This window comes from Rhinoraja longicauda, chromosome 8, assembly GCF_053455715.1.
Source record: "Rhinoraja longicauda isolate Sanriku21f chromosome 8, sRhiLon1.1, whole genome shotgun sequence".
Taxonomy (NCBI): domain Eukaryota; kingdom Metazoa; phylum Chordata; class Chondrichthyes; order Rajiformes; family Arhynchobatidae; genus Rhinoraja; species Rhinoraja longicauda.
The window spans coordinates 21,225,392-21,243,248 of NC_135960.1; the positions used below are offsets into that span (position 1 = coordinate 21,225,392).

At 38.7% G+C, this 17,857-nt stretch overlaps 1 protein-coding gene across 1 annotated transcript in view; it reads left to right on the forward strand.

Annotated features, from left to right (window-relative positions):
• The window catches only part of LOC144595762 (low-density lipoprotein receptor-related protein 1-like), a 1,259,652-nt gene that overhangs the window by 1,128,029 nt on the left and 113,766 nt on the right, over positions 1–17,857 (forward strand). The window contains exons 62-67 of the mRNA XM_078403382.1: positions 4,594–4,742; positions 6,625–6,718; positions 7,459–7,575; positions 7,683–7,802; positions 11,429–11,548; positions 16,435–16,560. Of these exons, the coding sequence (XP_078259508.1) occupies positions 4,594–4,742; positions 6,625–6,718; positions 7,459–7,575; positions 7,683–7,802; positions 11,429–11,548; positions 16,435–16,560 (726 nt within the window). The remainder of the gene's footprint in view (positions 1–4,593; positions 4,743–6,624; positions 6,719–7,458; positions 7,576–7,682; positions 7,803–11,428; positions 11,549–16,434; positions 16,561–17,857) is intronic.

Below are 17,857 nucleotides of genomic sequence, written 5' to 3' on the forward strand. Positions count from 1 at the left end.
GGATTGTGTTGTTTACAAACTTGACATTAAAGTCTCCTTGGAGAATCATTTGTTTCATTCGGGCATAAGTGATATGAGCAGAATTAGGCCATTTGGCCCATCGTCTATTCCGCCATTTAATCATGGCTGATCTATCTGTCCCTCCTAACTCCATTCTCCTGCCTTCTCCCCATAACCCCTGACACAGTACTAATCAAGAATCTATCTATTTATGCCTTTAAAATATCCATTAGCCTCCATAGCCTTTCTGTGGCCAAGAATTCCACAAATTCACCACCCTCTGACTAAAGAAATTCCTCCTCATCTCCTTCCTAAAGGACCGTCCTTTAATTCTGAGGTAATGACCTCTCGTCCTAGACTCTCACTAGTGGAAACATCCACTCCACATCCACTCTATCCAAGCCTTTCAATATTTGGTAGGTTTCAATGAGGTCCCCCCTCATTCTTCTAAACTCCAGCGAGTACAGGCCCAGTGCCATCAAATGCGTATCATATGTTAACCCATGCATTCCTGGGATAATTCTTCTAAACCTCCTCTGGACCTGGGGAGTCCAGAACAAGGGGCCACAGTTTAAGAATAAGGGGTAGGCCATTTAGAATGGAGATGAAGAAGAACTTTTTCAGTCAGAGAGTGGTGAAGGTGTGGAATTCTCTGCCTCAGAAGGCAGTGGAGGCCAGTTCGTTGGATGCTTTCAAGAGAGAGCTGGATAGAGCTCTTAAGGATAGCGGAGTGAGGGGGTACGGGGAGAAGGCAGGAACGGGGTACTGATTGAGAGTGATCAGCCATGATCGAATTGAATGGCGGTGCTGGCTCGAAGGGCTGAATGGCCTACTCCTGCACCTATTGTCTATTGTCTATTGTCTATTGTCTATTGTCTTCTCCAGAGCCAGCACATCCTTTTTCAGATGTGATGCTCAAAACTGCTCACAATACTCTAAATTCAGCATGACCCGTGCCTTATAGAGCATCAGCATTACAATGTATTGTAGCCCTCTTGAAATAAATGCTAGGATTGTGTTTGCCTTATTTCCTACCAATTTAACTTGCAAATTAACTTTCTGGGAATCCTGCACAAGCACTCCCAAGTCCCTTTGCACCTCCGATTTCTGGATTTTCTCCACATTTAGAAAATAGTCGGCTCTTTTATTCCTACTACCAAAATGCATGACTCCACACTTTGCTACACTATATTCCATCTGCCACTTCTCTGTCCACTATCCCAACCGATCCAAGTCCTCCTGCAGAGTCCCTGCTTTCTCTACACGGCCTGCCCCTCCACCTATTGTGCATTTCCTTCTTGGATGTGCACCACATTTCTTTGAAGGATGAAGTAGAAGTCCTCCTTGGTCACATCGACAACTTTTGGGATTGACACAAGCGTGTTAATGGTCATCTAATGCTGAGTTCACATCAGACGGACCTGAATGGTCATGAGACAATCACTCCTTCCATTTGCGAGGTTGCTAAAGTGTCAGAGTAATTCATTCTTAATGACACAAGTCACCTCATGAAAAATCTAATTCCTCTTCCAGTTTTCTCTTCCAGAAGCAAATAGGCCCCTCCGCCTTTTTCTTTGAGCAGGCAATCTCTATCTGTCAAGTCTCAATCAGGGTAGCAATATCAATGTCAATGTTTCTGAGTTCCCAAATGTTAGTCAAGTCTTTCCATGCTGGGACTGGTTTCTAATGTTCCAGGTCTCAGATTTGCATGTATGTAACTTCAATAATATTGGGAAAGCTGTTCCACATCTTAAACCAATTGGACTTGACAGAGAGATATTTAGAGAAGATGCTATTGCCCTGGAAAAGGTTTGCAGGATGTTCAGCCAAATAATGTACGAGAGATTTCTGTCATGTGAAGAAATTAAAGATATTCTCATTTGTTACCCTGCAATGACATTACCTGTAATACTGGTCCGAGAACCTAGGGAAAGAAATACTTGTGAAAGTGTCTAGTAAAAGGTTGACCTTGAAGGAAAGCCGAATTATGTTATTCAAAATAATGAGATATTTTTAATGAGAAATAGGGGAAATTATTTCTTCTGGCTAAAGGGTCGATAAACAGAGGTCACAGATTTAAGTAATTGGCAAATGAACAAAAGGGAAAATAAGACTTTGTTTTCCATACAGAGGTTTGTTATGATCTGGAAGAGTGTACCTGAAAGGCAGATGGAAACAACCTTCAGGCAAACATGAAAGCAATTAAATTTGAACTCAAAGAAGAAGAATTTGCAATTAAGGAAAAAATCTAGAATATATTACTAAATTGGACAACTCTTTCCAAGGCCCATTACATGCATTAAAAAATCTGAGTGACATCTTTCTGCATGTTTATGATTAAATATAATTTATTCACAACATTGTAATGGAAGGCAGACACAAAAAACTGCAGTAAATCAATGCGTCAGGCAGCATATCTGGAGAAAAGGAATAGGTGATAGGTGAAGTTTCGGGTCGAGACCTTTCTTCAGACTGCTAAAAAACATGTCAGCAGTTAGAAATGAAAAGGTCTAAAGAGGGTGGAAGGCCATCTGAAGGAGTCGAAGAGGAGTGGGACTGGTGGAGACGGGGAGTGTGCCTTTCATTGTAGGGCCAGAAATATTTCCTTGTTATGTAAAGGGCCTGTTCCACTTAAGCGATTTTAAGGCAACTGCCGGCGACTAGGGTGTCGCCGACAGTTCGCCGTGGTGTTGTGGGCATGATCATGAGGAGTCTTCCAAGAATCACAGAGAATCTCAGCGCGTCGCTGAGAAATCAACCGGAGTGAAATTTCTCGGCGACAGCTGGCTTGTCGCCAGGTATCGTTGCTTATTGCGGGCGCTGTCGCATGCTGTCCCCAGTAATGCTAGGTTCTCTGAAATGCATTTAGAAGCACATAATATTAAAATAAGTATAGTAAATTGTAGATACCATAAAATACTTGTGTTTAACCAATTTATTTACCGTCAGGACATTTGACAGGTAGATTGGAGGCGACAGTTTGCGGTCAGGTAAGTGTGGGAATTTTCACGATGTTTATGGCCATCAGCGTTTACATTTAAAGTAGGCTCCCAACCCAGATATGCAGCCCAGAAACCAGATATGCATCACCCGTACATTTTCAAAGAATGCCCACACTCCGCACAAAAATCCATTTAACCACTTTTAAAATTAAATTTCTTAATACTGCTATTAGTAAACTGGAAGTAAATCCAATTTATGCCTTGTTACCGTGAAGCTTGGTTTTCAAGTAACCCGGGCAAGATGTTATATTTCAAAACTCTCAAGTACTTACCGACTTGTCAGTGATTTCAGCAAAAATTAGGACGCCGGAGAAGCATTGACAGCGTGGGGATTTCCGCGATGTTTCCGAAGATGGTGTAATCCCGACCTGACTCGGCATTGTCGTGGTCATTGTAGTAGGGTAAAAGAAAATGTTGGCGTTCTGCTACGACTTTGACAGTCGCTGGCAATCGCCTAAAAAACCGCCTAAGTGGGACAGGCCCTTAACCCTCATAAAGGGGTTGACTTGGTAGAAGATACACAAACGTGGAGTTTATAAAATATTGACAAATTAAATGGTATTAATGATCAAACGATCTGGGTGTCCTCCTACATGAATTTCTAAAAGTTAACATACAAGTTTAACAATCAATTAGAAGGAAAATTGTATTTTGCCCTTTATTGCATGATTATTTCATTACAAGAATGGAGATGCATTACTCCAGTTTAACAGCTCTATTAAGACTGTATCTGAAATACTCAGCATACAGGTCATTATCTCATTATGTGTGATAAAAGGAGCACAGTGAAAGTTCCTAGTTCTATCCTTAGAATGAAAGGTAGTCCTATGAGGCCAGATTAATCAGTTTGGTCCATACTCTGAGTTTTGAAGAGCAAGAACTGATCTCCTTAAAATATAGAGCATTCTGATAAGGTTTGACAGGATAGATCCTGGGATAGTGTTTCCCCGGGCAGTGATTTTGAGAACCAGAAGTTACAGTCTCAGAATATGTCTTAAGCTAATCAAAATTGAGAGATGAAGAAAATTCTTCAGCTGGAGGATGCTGAATCATCAGAATTGTTCTGCTACGAAGGTTGTGGAGGTTTGGTAGCTGAGCATGTTCAAGACAGAGATTGATCCTTTCTCAGTATTAAAGAGTAAAAGGTTCAAGTAGAGAAGTGATGCTGAGAAGAAAGAACTCCTGCACCTTTCCCTTAGAAAATCCCCTCACTGTAATTGTAGGTGAGCATTACTTTTATTATATGTTAGTGATCTGCAGCTTCCATCCCCACCTGCCCACCTGCTGCTTTTCTCTTCCTCAGGTGCCCCAAATTATCAACATGTTGCAAACAGGCTTGAAAACTACCAAACCTTCAGCACAGGCTTTAGAACACCTTTTGTGTCTGCTCTCATCAAGCATTAGCTTATCTGAGTTTTATACAAGCTCTAAGTAGTGTTATTTTTCCTAATTATTTTATTCTCCAATCTCTTGGGCAAGTTGGGCTGAAGGGCCTGTTTCCATGCTATATGACCCTATGACTCTTCAACAACTGCATATGAACCTTCACTATTTCAGATTAAAATTGTTTACCCATTATCTTCCATTTCAGTTCCTGGACATACATGCAAGATAGCCAATGGTGGTTGCAGCAATCTGTGTCTGCTGTCTCCCGGAGGAGGATATAGGTGTGCCTGTCCCACAAATTTCTATTTGGCCGCTGATGGAAAAACTTGCCTTTCCAATTGCACTGCAAGCCAGGTATTGAATGAATGTGAAAGACTCTTTAAACATATCATATAAACACATTAATCTCACAAGAACAAATATTGTGCCTCCTTGTATCAACATTGTAAGCTCCTTTAAAAATCATGTTCCCAGGCACTGCACAACAATATAATCAATCATCCATCAGTGCCTGGGTGGACAAGGAACTGCAGGTGTCAGAACATTAAGCAAAAAACAAACTGCTGGATGAACTCAGAGATCAGGCAACTTCCGTGGAGGGTATTGGACAGGAGATGTTACCGTTTGGGACCATTCTTCAGACTCTGACACAAGGGTCCCAACCTGAAATGTTGTGTGTCCATTTCTCTCCACAGATGCTGCTTGACCCTGTTAGCTTCTCAATACTGTTTTCTTTATACATCGATGTCCATATGACTGATGACATCCAAATGTTTTTTGAATTATTTTTAGAAAAACGTTTTTGGAAAGATATAGACTTCATGTCTGTTATAGGTTAACAGTGATAATCAAATTCTCAATATTTCAATCATTGTATCTTGAAAATGATCAAAATTTTAAGATTTCAGCACAAATTATTGCCCAGCACACTTTCTGTGACCAAATAGCTATTCTTTGTGGGTGTTAATTGAAATTATCTCACAGAAATATGTCAAAATATATCAAATATTTCTAAATTAAAGCAAACTATTCTAAATAAATATACCCCAGAGAATGATGACATTGTGACACCATAATATTATGCTAGCACTGTCCCGTTGTCTATACCCGACTCTTCCAATTTTGCCATGTCCATATTTACTTCTGCAGCTCTGTGGAATTGATCAACTTGGCAGTCCTGATTCTGCAACCAGACAGAGTAAATAATGAGCATCAACTGCGTTTTACGCGATAGAATTTGAAGGCCTACCTTTCCAAACACTTAATGTCCTAATGACAGCTTGGCATTGTCAAAAGCTACTTTAACATTTATTCAATATCTCTAAACAGATTTTAATATTTATAAAGTAAATTAAACTTAAAATAAGTAAAAAGAAAAAGTCTGTGTATTAGTGCAGATTCACAATTAATAACATGTCCATGGTAGTGTCAAAGTCTAATGTTCCATTGCTGAGGTTGGTTTCTTGCTGCTGCTCAGGTCAACTATCAAGTCAATACTCGTAGAACACTTAAAATGGGAACTGACTTTGTAATTGGAAAAGGGAGGCGGAAGCAAGTATTAGCTGGATGTTTGATAATCATGCCAAAAAGATCCCAGTGATTGAATAATCCCCACAATTCATTTACCATAAAGATTAAAAGCTTATTATGGCCATCAATGATTTGTTTTTATGCATGCAATGAGGAATATGCATGCAAGGAGAAATTATATGACTTTCTAATTGATCACAAAATCCATGATGAAGATTTCTTTCTTTTTTTTCAATGATCTCTCTCCTGATTGTCATGCTGTGTTAGTTTTGTGAACTCAAGCTGAAAATAGGATGGGCTCTTCACCGTTAATGAGCCTTCCAACACTTCCTAGCAAATGCCAGAGATGAGGATTCTCCCCCAGTTGTCTGAGCTGCCTCCAAGTCAACAACTCAGAAGCCATGAGCAGCATGGTTGACTATCTTTAGACCCAACAGAGAATAAGAGAGGCAAAATGCATGAAAGTGATTTGAAATTAATCTCCCCAAGTACCCTAAATCTTGTCAAGAAAGGCTTTATACTGATCAATAATAAGACACTGCTGTTTTATCACATGTTTTCATCAGGTTGGATAATTTTGCATTCATAAACAAAAAAATATTTTTAACAATGGTTCAAGTTAGTTTTGTTTTTGCAATGTAAGCTGTTCATCTGAATTTTATCTGTAATCTACTTATATAATGTTTTCATAACACTGTCTCAATAGTTTGTCTGTAGCAATGATAAATGTATTCCATTCTGGTGGAAATGTGATACAGAAGATGACTGCGGAGATGGATCAGATGAGCCTGATGATTGTCGTAAGTGTTTTAAATAATTTTGTTGACTTTTTTAATGCATTAATTTGCTTCCACTTTCCAATCTACAGTAAATCCAAAGTGTATCCAATATTTGCTAAAATGCCATTTTCTTGAAAAATGCTTTATTTTTTTGCTGCTTATATGAAATTACTACTGCCTACATGCAAGTAAAAATCTTTTTTTTTCCATCTACAATAATAAAACTGACCACAGCATTTGAAGTCATAGAGCATGGAAACATTGAGTCTGCATCTATTATCAGCCACCTATTTACACTGATCCTACGTTAATCCCATTTTTTATTCGCCCTTATCTTCATTAGACACCTTCCTTGAAATTCTGCCACTTGCCTACACACTCAAAGAAGTTTACAATACCATTTAATCTACCAACTCACAGGATGTGGGAGGAAACCAGTGCACTCAGACAAAACACTCACTTACATGGAGTACTTGGAAACACCACACATTGAATGCAGGAACTGTGAGGCATAAAATAAGTAATACTGTATGTCCTTATTCATTTACTGCATCAATAACTAAATAAGAACATATTATTATTAATGTTATGAGCCAGCTCCCACATTGTAGCAATAATTAGGTGGATTAAATAGATGGGTTGCAACTTCTTTACATTTATTCTGTTTTTTTTTTTTTTTAATCAGAGTAACCATTCTGCATGTATCACAGATTAACTATAATTCCTTCTTTCTGTAAGTTATGCTTCTTTGAACTTCCCAGCTGAATTTAAATGCAGGCCAGGTCAATTTCAATGTGGTACTGGAATATGCACTAAACCTGCCTTCATCTGTGATGGCGAGAATGATTGTGGGGACAATTCTGATGAAGCAAGCTGTGGTTAGTACTGCATCTGAATTACATAGCTCAACATTCAAAATATTTATGGTGCTTGCTTGATATTGATATATATCTTGAGTATATTAAGTTTATTCTTAATTTTCTAGAGACACATGTTTGCCTTCCAAGTCAGTTTAAGTGCTCGCAGAAGAGACGATGCATTCCTGTTATCTTCAGATGTAATGGCCAAGACAACTGTGGGGATGGAGAGGATGAAAGCGATTGCCGTGAGTTTGAAGCTCCAGCATTTGAGCATAATAAACCTTGCATCTTTCTGAATTCTAGTTAAGACTCCCAGTAGGCCTAGTATTATATGTACCGTGCAACTTGATATTGAGTAATGCAGGTCAGATCTTGTTTCTCCAGAGAGATGACAGTTTGTCAAAGGTAGGTTATGACAATAGGTTTAAAGACTGAGATTTTCTCCTGCTCTTTCCAGCTCATATTTTTCACTGCAGTCATTTTAATTGCCAACAGCTCAAGAGACGAAAAAAGAGAAAAACCTGGACGAAAGCGGATGAAAGTTAGCCAAGGTTTTCCACTTGGGTTCCTGGAAATTATGATTCAAATGGAAAATAGCTTTAGACTTGTCAATCAGTCTCCCTTCTTTTATACTCCCAAGCACAGATTGCCAAGCTTATGTAAAAATTAGTCATTTGGATGAAGAGTTTAATGACTGGCACAGATATATGTAGATATTTTCTATGGAAAAACAGAATTCTTGATCAAGAAAGTTAATCATCTTAGGAACTTGTGTACATTTGTGAAGAAAAAAAAGAATCGGTTTTTGCAATGAATCATCTTTTCTGAAAATTAATTATCTTTAATAATTAGCAAAAATCCCCCCAAAATCTGCAAATGCTGCAAATCTAAAGCAAAAACAGAAAATGCTGGAAATTACTCAACAGGTCAGGCTGCATTTGTGGGAAGAGAAACTGAGTCAATGATGCAGATTAGAACAGAAAAGGTGACAGAAGAATATTGTAAAGCTGCTATGAGAGTGGGGGAGTGCCGTGTCTCTGATAAGGGTGATAATGGGTATAAGATGTAAACAAGGTTAACTTAGAGAGAAGAACATCAACATACAAAGAATGTGGGAGATATGAAATTAAGTGTAGGTGAACATATCCACAGAGATTTTTTTTTAAAAAGTGAGGTAATATTATAGATGGAAAACTGATGTGGAATTGGAAATCAAGTTATTTGAAATTGTAAAATTTGATATTGAATCCAGAAGACTGCAACATGATTAAAAGTGCTTTGAGGTGTTGTTCCTCAAACTTGCATTGGCTGCACTGAGACAGTATTGGAAGCCACACACACTGATAGGTCAGATTGGAAATGAGATGGGGAATTAAAATGGCAAGCAGCAAAAAACTCATAGTCGCCTCTGAGAATTGAATGCAGATGCTCCGTGAAGCAATCACTCAACCAGCGTTTGGCTTGTGCAATATTTAACAGAATGCTGCCTGGAGCAGTTCGACAAACTCTGATTGTTTTCTCTGGAGCACCGGAGATTGAGGGGAGACAGATAGAAGCTCATAAAATTGTAAGAGGCATAGACATAGTTTTCTGTTGCCTTTTTCCCCAGTGTAGAAATGTCAAAGAATAGAGAGCATGATTTTTTAGGCGAGAGGGGCACAGTTTAAAGGAGATGTGAGTAGCAATTTTTTTAATACACGGACTAGTGGGTGCCTGGAACATGCTTCCAAGGGTGGCAGAGTCAGATACATTAGTGGCATTTAAGTGGCTTTTAGAAAGGGACATGGATCTGCAGGGAAAGGAGGGATCATGTGCAGGCAGATGAGATTAGTTTATCTAGGCATCATATTTGGCATGGATATTATTAGCCAATGGTCTGTTCCTGTGCTATATTGTTCCGTGTTCTAGGTAGAGGAGACCACATTGTGAATTCTAGATGCAATACTCTAGATTGGAAGAAGTGCAAGTAAATCCTTAACGTGGAAAGATTGCTTAGGTTCCCAGATGGCGTGAAGAAGTGAACGTACAAGTGTTGCTTTGTCTACGGATGTATGGGTAAATTGCAGTCAGGAGAGGGGTTTGGTGGGAATGGAAGAATGAATCAGTGAGTAGTGAAATGAATGGCCCCTGCGAAGTACTGAAAGGGAGAGGGAAATTGCGGAGAATGATCTGTTGAGTGCGGACGCTGGGTGGGTGGAAGGTGAAGCGTATTTTTATCCTTATTCTATCCCAGAGGAGAGGGTGTGAGAGCAAAAGCATGAGAAATGATTAAGATGAATGACTTGCCAGCCATGTCCACATCTCTGCATTTTGCAACTGTGACATTTTGGGGGTTGTTCTCATGCTCTAACTGCTTCCATTCACTGAATATTTATAGCTGATGCCCATAGTCACTCTGGTTTCACCTTATCAAAAACATTCCTCTCCCCTACTCCTTTCTGTTGCTTTACAAGCTTTATTGTCAACTTTTTCAGTTCTGACAAAGGCTCTCCAACCTGAAACGTTAATTCTGTTTCTCTTCTCACACATACAGCCTGATCTGCTGAGCATTTCCAGCAATTTCTCTGTTTACAATGATCTTTGATTCTTTGAATCCAATGGTCCTTGTGATGAATTTTAATGATGCTCAATGCTCTAATCCATCTCTAACTGCAGAATTTCTAAGAGTTTGTCTTCTTCAATATAAATCTTTTTTTAGAAAATGAGTCTAATAATTTAGGGGCCAACATTTTATTCATCTGTATTTGTAATGTGTTTTACAATGAAAACCTAGATCACTTTTTAAGGGTCTTTTAATTAATCCTGTTATGTGGAAAATTAATTGATTTTTAGCTATTTAGCGATGGATTTTACAGTTTCTATAAGTTCTAAGGTTAGGATTGATGGATGGTACAGATGTAGCTACACGGCAGAAATTACTCCGTTATACTGTAAAATATGAACCTGTCGCTAAGTAATTGCTGGTATAATAATGCACTATGATAAATGTTTCATTTTAATGCTTCCATTATTCGTTTAATGAGTAGTCATTTCTATGACCCAAGTTCAATTGTGATGCAAAAAAAACACTTAGCAATGCATGTTTCAGTAGATCTGAAGAATTAGGTTTCTTCAGCTCAGTCAATACATTTATATATGAACCAAATCAATATCTCAACATTTATGTTCTGTTCAAGCCTTAAACCAGTGTATAAATGCTCCTTTCCAAATATTCCTCATATTCTGCTTTAAAGATGAATACCAATCCGTTTTTATTCAGCAGAATATTATTCGGCAGAATATTAGCTCAATGGTGTTATGTTAGATAAGGGGGAGGTGCAGCGAGACCTGGGTGTCCTTCTACACCAGTCATTGAAATTTGGCGTGCAGGTACAGCAGGCAGTGAAGAAAGCTAATGGCATGTTGGCCTTCATAACAAGAGGATTTCAGTACAGGAGTAAAGAGGTTCTCCTGCAGTTGCATAGGGCCCTGGTAAGACCATATCTGAAGTATTGTGTACAGTTTTGGTCTCCTAATTTGAGGAAGGACATCCTTATAATTGAGGCAGTGCAGCGTAGGTTCACGAGATTGATCCCTGGGATGGCGGGACTGTCATATGAGGAAAGATTGAAAAGACTAGACTTGTACACACTGGAGTTTAGAAGGATGAGAGGGGATCTGATAGAAACATATTAAATTATAAAAGGACTGGACAAGCTAGATGCAGGAAAAATGTTCCCAATGTTGGGCAACACCAGAATCAGTGGCCACAGTCTTAGAATAAGGGGAAAACATTTTGCATTGAATATTGCCAATGCCAATACTGAATATTACCAGCTGGAATTTTTTTGCTCATAATGTTTTGACAGAAGATTTTTAACTTTGCCCATAGCTGAAGTTACCTGTTCTCCAAACCAGTTCCAGTGCGCTGTAACCAAGCGATGCATTCCTGAAGAATGGGTCTGTGACAAGGATCATGACTGTGCGGATGGCTCTGATGAATCGAATTGCAGTAAGCTCTTTATGAATTTTTTTCAAATGCAAATTGAAGATCTAATTATATTTTGTCATGAAGGGCATATTGCTAAATTTTCACTTGATAATGAGTGAGAACCATATTTAATTTGTAATGGATTTGTGGATAATGTCAACAAGACATTAATATTAGCGTTCAACAGAGAACATATTTTCTCCGACAAATAACATCCTGCAGCATGGAAACAGGCCCTTCAGTCCAACTAGTCCATGCCGACCAAGATAACTAATCTATGCTAGTCCCATTTAACCTATATTTGGCCTATATCCCCCTGGACCATTCCTATCAATGTACTTGTCCAAGTGTCTTTTAAATGTTGTTATTGTACCTGCCCCAACTATCTCCTCTGGCAGCACATTGCATATACCCACCACCTTCTGAGTGAAAAGATTGGCCCTCATGTTCCTATTTAATCTTTTCTCCCACACCTTATGTCATTTGGTTCTCGATTTCCCTACACTAGATAAAATGTCCTGTCAATTCCCCTCATGATTTTATGTATCTCCATAAGATCACCCCTCAGCCTCCAGTGCCACAAGATATAAAGTCCTACCTTGTACAATCTTTCCCTGTAGCTTAAGTCCTCGAGTCCAGGCAACATCCTTGTCAATCTTTGCTGCACTCTGTCCACCTTAATGACATCTTTCTTATAGAAGTGCCAAAGCTGAACATAATACACCAAATGCTGCCTCACTAAAGTCTCGTGCAACTTTAGCATAATATCCCAACTTCTATACTCAATAGACTGATGAAGGGCAACATACCAAAACCCATATTTACTACTTTATCTATCTGTGATGCCAAATACAGGGAACTCTGTATCTGTACTCCTATATCCCTCTGCTCTACAGTACTTCCAAAGCCGTACCATTCACTGTGTATGTTTGACCTGGGTTGACTTCCCAAAAAGCAACACTTCACACTTATCTGCATTAAACTCCATTAGCCATTTTCAGCCCACTAGCCCAGCTGATCAAGATCCTGCTGTAAATTTTGACAACCATCTCGTGTCCTCGATACCACCTACTTTAGTCTCAAATTATTTTTTAAACTGCAATGTTAGCCCTTCTAAATTTCCTTAAAGGTTATGAGTAGTTGAATGTGTCAGCCATAGATATGTCAGAATTTTTCCTACAGAAATTAGCAATTGAATATTTTTAATGCCAGTTGAAGTTAATGATATCAGCATGCAAGAGGGGGGATCTAGAAGGATAATACCATTGAGAACTGACAATGTATTTGCAGTGTGATGCCTGGGCTTGTCTATTCTTTCTGTAAACAATGGAAGTATGTTTTCAGTAAGAAATACAAGATTGAGGCCCTGGAACACCATGTAAAATGAATAAGATTATTCACTTCTTGCTCAAGCTGTTCAACATGACTTTTTTTTCATCCCTGCCCCTCTCTCTGGACTGAGCAGAAAAATGGCTCCTGTCACCAGCCAGCTCTCATGCGGAACAAAAGCACAAATCCCTTACCCAACACCTGCTCCCAGAGAGGGAAACATGGGAATGATAAACGCAGTAGATAACATCATCCCCAAGTGAAATGTTTAAAGAAATAATAGAGGTTAATTCAGGTCCTTTAGCACTCGAGAATACACACTTTAAAAAAAACCCTACTGCAATATTCTTTCTGCACTATTGCCATTAATCTTTAGTAGAAGGCTTCTATATTTCCTGGTTATGGCTGTCTTAATAGTACAAATTTGGTTAAATGATAAATACAAATACAGTTACAGACATTTTGCAGGATGTTTATAAATATATGTGATGCATATTTTAATTCCATTTACTTTGGTTTTACTGCTATTAATTTAATGGTTGTTTATTGCTGTGGAATCTTGGAAAGTATACGTTCTCAATGGTTCAACCTCCAACAGTCCACTTCAGACTATACACATATTGACATAGAAGGCATGAGGAGCCCAAGCAAAGTGTGGTATCTTTTCTTAAAGGTTTCTTCACAGACCATATTTCTGAAACTTTCTATAAACTTCAGAGAGTAGTTACTGTTCATGAATCAATCCTTAAGGGAGTGACAATCTTAAAGTTAACAGCTATTGTTTCACAATCAATACTAAAGGTACTGCAAAGCATGTCTATTATTGATGGAGTTATTAGGAATCGTAATATTATCAACTCAGTGATACAAAGCTTATAACCTTCAGGCATTTCTCAGACACAAGAGTAAACACCAGGAGATACAGAAAGTTCTGTTATAATAAAACTGAAAATGTTGCAAATTCTTAGCAGGTCATGCAGCATCTACGCAGACCGAAAGAGAAATAGCGTGTCAGGTCAATGACATATCATATGAGATGTCATCTTATGTCATCTGATATGTCATCCAAGAGGTCCCACTATCAGACTCATCATCGCTGCCAAAATTGATGCCAATATTTCAATTCACAAATCTTACCAAAGAAAAGGAAAAAGTACTTTGCTTGTAAGGGATAAGATCGTATAATACTGAGCAACAAAAACATTGGTGACAGTTGTTTCTAGCCCATCATACAGTAGTCATTATATTATGCACAGTATAAACCAGGAAATTGGAGATGTTGGCAACAGGGGTAATACAGCCATCATAGGTCATCTTAATCCACATAGTCTGGATAAGTCAAGTTAGCTGTAATACAGGGCAGGCCAAATTCATGGGCAGTATATGACATAGTTTTTTAAACTGTTATGTTCAGGATTCAATTACATGTCCTCCCCAGCTTAGGAACACGTCTTATGTACAGCTTGTACGTATGAATGAATATTTAGGAGACTAGCCGTGTGGAATTGCTGCTTGCTGCAGGGCTCTAGGCAACTTCTGCTGTGTGTAAACTCAATTACTTACTGGAATTCTGAGTTGCTCAGGTTCCCATAGTCTGGGGATAACCTGTGGGGAAAAGACTATTTTAGGTGCAATATGAGGGGAGAATCATTTTTAGTTCGCATTGGAAAAAGCAAAATTTAAAAAAGGATATATTCCTTTGAGATACTACAAGCAACAAGAAAAGATGCAAAAAGCTGGAGTAACTCAGCAGGTCGGGCAGGATCCCTGGATAGGATAAGTTTTGGGTCGGGACCCTTCATCGGTCATGTTTGTCCCAACATGAAAGGTAACCCACATGCAAATTTTGAAAGACAACCACTCAGAATAATAGAAAATGCATGAAACAGGAAGTCATTTGCTCCATGTGTTAAGAAAAATGCTATCCATCCTAATCTTACCTTCCAGTACTTTTCACTAGAAAAGGTCCTTGTAGGGGCCACACCTCGCTTCACAGCAACCCTCAGCAGACAATCCTGCACCTTAGATATTCCAATCTGCCCCATTTGATTGCAAACAATCAAACAACTGAACCATCTTACCCACTATATGCGAGCAGTCCTGAGCTACTATCTCCCTCATTGGAGACCCTTGGACTATCTTGGATCGGGGTTTACTGGACTTTATCTTACACTAAACATTATTCACATTATTCCCTTTTACATGTATCTGTACACTGTGGATGGCACGATTGTAATAACTTATTGTCTTTCCGCTGACTGGTTAGCATGCAACAAAAGCTTTTCACTGTACCTTGGTACATGTGACAATAAACTTAAACTAAATTAAACTAAGGAACCCTTTGGATTTCAGGCAGTTCAAAGCCTGATTTTCATGAATTCATGATCTTTCAACAGCACTCGATGTTTGGCCCAGTGTGCTTTCCTGGGAATAACCTTATTGAGTAGAGAATTCTGTGTCAGTGTTTTGGAATGTACATCAACTAAGACAACCGAATTCCTTTCAAAACCTTCTTGGCACACCCTGGAGGGTATTGAATGAAAATCTCATCTCCACCAGCATTTACTTAATGGGATGTAGTGGTTAATATGTAGTTTATTCAAAGCATTCAATATTCTGCATTAGAACTCCTACAGTTAACATTTTTCAGGACGCGATATTTTGGATAGGAAGCATATATGCTCAGTTATATAACAAGATACATTTAAAAATTGTTGTCTTGGAATGAACTACAGATGCTGGTTTACACTGAAAATTTACACAAAATGCTGGAAAAACTCAGCGGATCAGGTAGAATTTCTGGAGAAAAGGAATAGGTGACATTTCGGGTCAGGTTGGGAAGAAGGGTTTCAACCCGAAACGTCACCTATTCCTTTTCTGCAGAGATGCTGCCTGACCGCTGAGCTACTCCAGCATTTTGTGTCTATCATCTATGTTAAATTTCTTGTTTGTGTGTAAAATTATTTAATATCTTGACATTTAGAATAGTTATAGAAAGTGCTGATACAAATAATCATTGTAATGTAATTCGAAACTTTTGGCTTTGAAGGCTCCATACCTCTGGGCTATGGGTATTAATCTGGCTACAGTTGGTTTCTGTACTTTTCTTTAATCACAGGCAATCATTGTAGCAAGTAACTCAACATGCAGTCTTCACATTTTCACCTGGGAACTTTCTGTGCTACACAAAATAGGTCCCCAATTGCTGGTAGGAACCAAAATTCATGTGGGCCGAGAGTGATTGACAAAATTCTTATACAACAACAACAATAATACAATTAGCAGTTATATAACAGTAACTGTAGCAACAATAACGGCAATAATATTGTAGAATAAACAACAAAATGCAATATGATAAACTAAGATTACAGTAACTATGAAATGTCTTCTGCACACTGGTGCAATGATTCTTATTGTGGAATCCTGCAGCTGATATCACTTTTATTATTGTCAAATGTGACAGAATCCAAAGACCATATGAATACCAGTGCATTGGGAATAATATGTTGATCTAATGTTAGATCTTTGTTAGTTAACGGCTGTAATAAAAGCTTTTTTTGTTTTTTGATTGGCTTCAGCTCAGATTGCATGTGGCACAGAGGACTTTCACTGTAAAGGCACAAGCAGATGCGTTCCTGCACGATGGAAATGTGATGGAGAGGATGACTGCGGAGATGGATCTGATGAACCAACAGAAGAATGTGGTATGTTTTCTTCCTGGATGCTAATAGCAAAACAGATTTTAAATATAAATATTTATTGATTATAGGATGAATATTGCCATTTGTTTTTGAATATGAGAGGAGGGTGTGAGTCACATTCTTTTACATTCTGTGCTAGGAATTCCTTTGGTAACAAATGTGGGACTTTGAGAACAGAAAATTGTAATGACTCTGTGGTATGATTTACATAATGGGTGTGAAATTGAGATTGGCAATGAATGTTGGTTGGAAGCCATAGCAAGCATTCAGGGACCAAATGGCATCCAGTCTGCTCACTTGCTTTCACCGTGAACCATATTGGATGCCATTTTGTGAGTGGATATGGCTTTCTGCAGCTGATTGTGCAAATTGTGTGCGGCATGGTGGCGCAGCAGTGGAGTTGCTGCCTCACAGAGCTTTCACCGCCAGGGACACGGGTTCGATCCCAACTACAGGTGCTGTCTGTACGGTGCTTGTACGTTCTCCCCGTGATCGCATGGGTTTTCTCCGAGATCTTTGGTTTCCTCCAACACTCCAAAGACGTACAGGTTTGTAGGTTAATTGATTTGGTATGAATGTAAATTATCCCCAGTGTGTGTGTGGTGAGTGGGCCTCAAGAGATAGAACTTCGACCTTTCCCCGGGATATCCCAACAAGCTTTGGACTGATTGATATGCCAAAAGGGCCGATCATTGGCTCATTCTCATGATATTTCTTTACAGCACTGAAGGAGGACAATCAACTTCCTTAGTTGTTTCTAAATATCTCCAGCAATCAGACACATATAAATTATGTTGCAGATAGAAATAATTGTAAAATTTTAAAAATATATATCAAAATAATTACTATATCATTTGAATGCATACATGCAAATTTGTCTTACTGCTTTATAGTTGTGATTACTAGTTGCTCATAATTTAATAACGATATTCTAGAACAAGAACATAGTACAGCACAAAGTCAGTACAGCACAAGAACAGCCACTTCGGCCCACAATGTCTGAATCAAGCATGATGCCAATGCCAACTCTTATCTGCCTGCACATAATCCATATTCTATTTTATTATTCCTTCCAACGAGATAACAATATCTTATTTTCCCACATTATAGATATATGCCATCTTCATACTTGCTCACAAACTCACAAAATCCATGCCTTCCTGCATCACCTCTCACATGTCCCTTCAACAATGTGGTGCACATCATTCTCCAATCTTTCATCAAAATCACTCATGTAGCATTTAAATAGCCCAGAGTATTGATCCATATAGTGTCCATATAGTGTTCTGCTGGCTATGGC